Below are 3,717 nucleotides of genomic sequence, written 5' to 3' on the forward strand. Positions count from 1 at the left end.
AACTGGAACTTTATATACTGGAACCCTGGATGAGAACTGTTGTATGAAATCACAGAGAATGATAGAGGCCTCTAGTGGCCAAAAGGCCATTTAGCATGGGCAACGCCATTGATAGCGTCCACCATTTTAAAGTAGTCAAAGTACTCAACTGAGTGGGGATTCCTGTGGATTGGAGCCTCAATGGCACTGCCCATGCTTTCACAGATGCTAAAATGGCACATATATAAATATGAGTCCTATTTATCTCTGTGTATAAAACCAATCGTTATGTAAAGCAAAGAGCTTAACTGTGCCAGCCAGCTCTTAATTTCTATTCAGTTTAACTCGCAATAAGTCATCTGAACTGTGTGTAAATGACCTAACCTCTCCCATTTTATATAAGTATAATCATGTGATATGACCTCCCCCTCACATTTTTTTCATGTGTTTACCTGATCAAAGATTACCCAACATCTGTCAGAGTGACAGTGCACATTCCTTTGTTTGCAAAAGTAGCCAATAAGGCTAGACTTTCCTCTACACCCAGCTCAGTGTACACGTCCGCCTAATACAACCACAGCGCAGCTAATTACATTATTTAAACCAGAGTTGGGCTATTTTAACTAATTCCTTTACAGAAAAAAAAGTTGGAGAGCAAAGGAAATGTCCAAAAAAGTGGCAGTAGTTACCGGTGCCAATAAAGGCATAGGACTTGCGATTGTGAGGGAGCTTTGTAAGGCAAAATTTACCGGGGATGTTATTCTTACTGCTCGAAATGAGAAACTTGGAAATGAGGCAGTGAAGATGCTGAAGTCTGAAGGATTTGAAGTTGCTTTCCACCACCTTGATATCTGCGACCAGGGCAGCGCCAAGCAACTGAGTAACTTTCTGCAGAAGACATATGGGGGATTGGATGTGCTCATTAACAACGCGGGAATGGCTTTTAAGAGTTCAGTACGGTAGCCTATTCTACTATTTTGGCGACTCTGGCCATGCAATTGTTACTGTTTTAGCCGATCATAACAATTACTCTCACCCGGGCGCCGGTATAGGTGTGTATTGCACCGACTGAACGCTGATTGCGTTCTATTTGGAACCTGGCTGCTTCCCAGGCATGGGCCAGGGAACGCTCTATCCGACGGCGAAATCGGCTCAAAAACAAAAGCGACTTCATTAAACACGTGTAGTAATTCGTGTGATTTTATGTATCCCATGCAAAAGTGATTGCTTGTGATTTAAAAACGATGTATTTGCCTTCCCAATGAAAACCATTTAGACAATTCAAACATTTATGTTATGGAAAATACATTTATGTTATGTGTAGGATGCAGTATGCTGCCTCGTTGACAAAATAAGTGGCTCAGATTACTGTTTAATTTTGGAAACGTGCTCCTCCCTACCCGCTTTCGCCTGGGCTAGCGTAAAATAACTCCGGCACTGTAGCCAGATTGTGAGAGGTTTGTGGGCAGATCTCGTACCATGTTAGGCAACAAGCAGCAGTTCATTTTAAACTGCCTACCAATTATAGTAGGGCTACTTGATTGCAACTTTTGTGTGACATGAATGATAGGCCTATGTGGCAGTGTGATTGCATTTGAAAATGATGCTCTGAAAAGATGGGTGAGGGTGATGCTATATTGACACAGCCCCCGTTCCCCCACTCTCTTGTACAAAGCAATAATTGATCATCACATTTTTTCCCTAGATGACGCGACTGAGACTTTTGGGGAACAGGCTGAGGTGACCATGCGCACCAACTTTTGGGGCACCCTGTGGGTGTGCCATGCTCTCCTACCCCTCCTCAGACCAAATGCCAGAGTGGTGAATGTCTCCAGCTTTGTTAGCAAGAAGGCTCTTGATACATGCAGCCCTCAACTACAAGCCAAGTATGATCTTCATTTTGTATCGAAAACCTCATTCATCCTTAACTTAATTCTGAATTGTAATCTACTGAGAGAGAAATATACACTGATATCATTATACATCCCTCCAGTCGCAGACCTGACCTTTTTGAAGGAAAGCCCTTTTCATCCCTTCAATAGCAGCTGTTGCATTAGCAGTAACGAAGAGCATTGTACTTAAGGCCACAACGGCAAAATCAAATCAAAGTGAATGTCAATTGCAATTCTAGTACACACAAATGCTACTACAGATCATATACAATATTTTCAAATTAGACCATTACTGCAATCATCACATGCATAAACTACTGTATTACAAGGTCTTTTTTCTGTTGCGTCTTGGAGGTTCCGTGATACTGAGCTCTCTGAGGAGGAGCTGTGCTTGCTGATGGGGCAGTTTGTTATTGCCGCTCAGCAGGGAAACCATCAGGCCCAGGGGTGGCCAAACACAGCCTATGGCACAACAAAGGTAGGGTTCTGTCTGTTCACACAACTATTACGGGGAATGGGCAAAAGGCAGATATCATACTGGTTTTTTTCACCTCTGTTTAGATCGGAGTGACTGTGCTGTCCAGGATTCAGGCTAATTTTCTGACTAAGACCCGGGCAGCTGATGGAATCCTGCTCAACGCCTGCTGCCCTGGCTGGGTCCGCACTGACATGGCAGGCTCCAAAGCCCCCAAGAGTCCTGAAGAAGGAGCACAGACTCCTACATATCTGGCACTTCTTCCTGAAGGGATGAAGGAGCCACATGGACAGTTGGTGTGGGACAAGACCGTTCAGGAATGGTAGAGTGGAGGCAGCAGGAAGTTTACCTCATCTCAATCAGAGACTTGAGGAAATTGCTCAAAAAGATTCTGCCAAATTCACATGACAAAAGACGCATTGCAACAAAGGGTTTAGACATCATCAATTTTCTTTAAATGATTTAATGTGATTAATTTGCATAAACACTCCGGAGTACTTTCATTGTAATGAAGGCCTGTTATTCTTTCAAAAAGTTTAATGATGTAAACAACTAAAATAGATTGATAATAATGTCTGAGACAGTGATTTACTGGAAACTGTTGTTCAAAGTTGTACCTTTGTTTATTGAATTGAGCCTCTAGGGCATAGTTTCCCAACTGGCGGCCCGTGAGCTGAATTCTGCCCGCGGGTGATTTTATTGGGCCCCCAAAGTTTTCTACCCAAAAAAGTACTTTTGGGACTGGATATATAAGACTGTAAAAACATCAGCAAACCAGCTCCAATTACGTTCGAGCCTTCCGACCATCCGCTCAAGAAAGAAATCAGCCCGCAATTGAATCTCATTCAGGCCTCTGGGCCAGAGTGATGTCACACTTTTTCCCCATCCCTAGCAAACACAGCGGATTAACTAATTGCGTTCTAAACTGAAGATCATGATTCGTTGATTATTAGAGTCCGGTGTGTTAGCTCAGGCAAAAGTGTGACGCCAATCAGGCCCCCGAGGACTGGCGTTGCCCATCCCTGGTCTAGTTGATGATCCCTGCTGTAGGGGGCACCAAAGACCAAGCGGAGACTGACCTAGAAAGCCTAGAATAATGATCTCAAAAGGCAGTCTTTCTTACCACTAATTTAGCATTTTGTAGAGACCTGATTGTCTCTGCATTCAGTTGGAGGAGATAGTTGTTTGCCATGTGTTCACCCCTGAGGATGAGAGAGAGCCATTTCATTCATGCTACCTTATCTTCCTCCCCCTTATGAACTTGTATTGTACAAATCATCTACGGACTGGAGGAGTAGCATTCCCACAAGATGGAATGCAAGGAGAAGAGGGAAGCTTGAAAAGAAGTAGGGTGCATGGGTTTGCTAGCAC

At 43.6% G+C, this 3,717-nt stretch overlaps 1 protein-coding gene across 1 annotated transcript; it reads left to right on the forward strand.

Annotated features, from left to right (window-relative positions):
• The first annotated feature begins 486 nt into the window (after positions 1-486).
• LOC135544218 (carbonyl reductase [NADPH] 1-like) lies at positions 487-2,918 on the forward strand. The gene is made up of 4 exons (XM_064971672.1): positions 487-928; positions 1,685-1,865; positions 2,226-2,349; positions 2,433-2,918. The coding sequence occupies exons 1-4, from the start codon at positions 643-645 to the stop codon at positions 2,670-2,672; spliced, it is 831 nt and encodes a 276-aa protein (XP_064827744.1). The 5' UTR covers positions 487-642; the 3' UTR covers positions 2,673-2,918.
• The last annotated feature ends 799 nt before the right edge of the window (positions 2,919-3,717 follow it).

Source organism: Oncorhynchus masou, chromosome 8, assembly GCF_036934945.1.
Source record: "Oncorhynchus masou masou isolate Uvic2021 chromosome 8, UVic_Omas_1.1, whole genome shotgun sequence".
Lineage (NCBI taxonomy): Eukaryota > Metazoa > Chordata > Actinopteri > Salmoniformes > Salmonidae > Oncorhynchus > Oncorhynchus masou.

Coding starts and splice junctions, on each gene's coding strand:
- LOC135544218 (XM_064971672.1), top strand. CDS start 643: ATGTCCAAAAAAGTGGCAGTAGTTACCGGTGCCAATAAAGGCATAGGA. Junction 929..1,684: donor CGCGGGAATGGCTTTTAAGA/GTTCAGTACGGT, acceptor TTTTTTCCCTAG/ATGACGCGACTGAGACTTTT. Junction 2,350..2,432: donor CAGCCTATGGCACAACAAAG/GTAGGGTTCTGT, acceptor ACCTCTGTTTAG/ATCGGAGTGACTGTGCTGTC.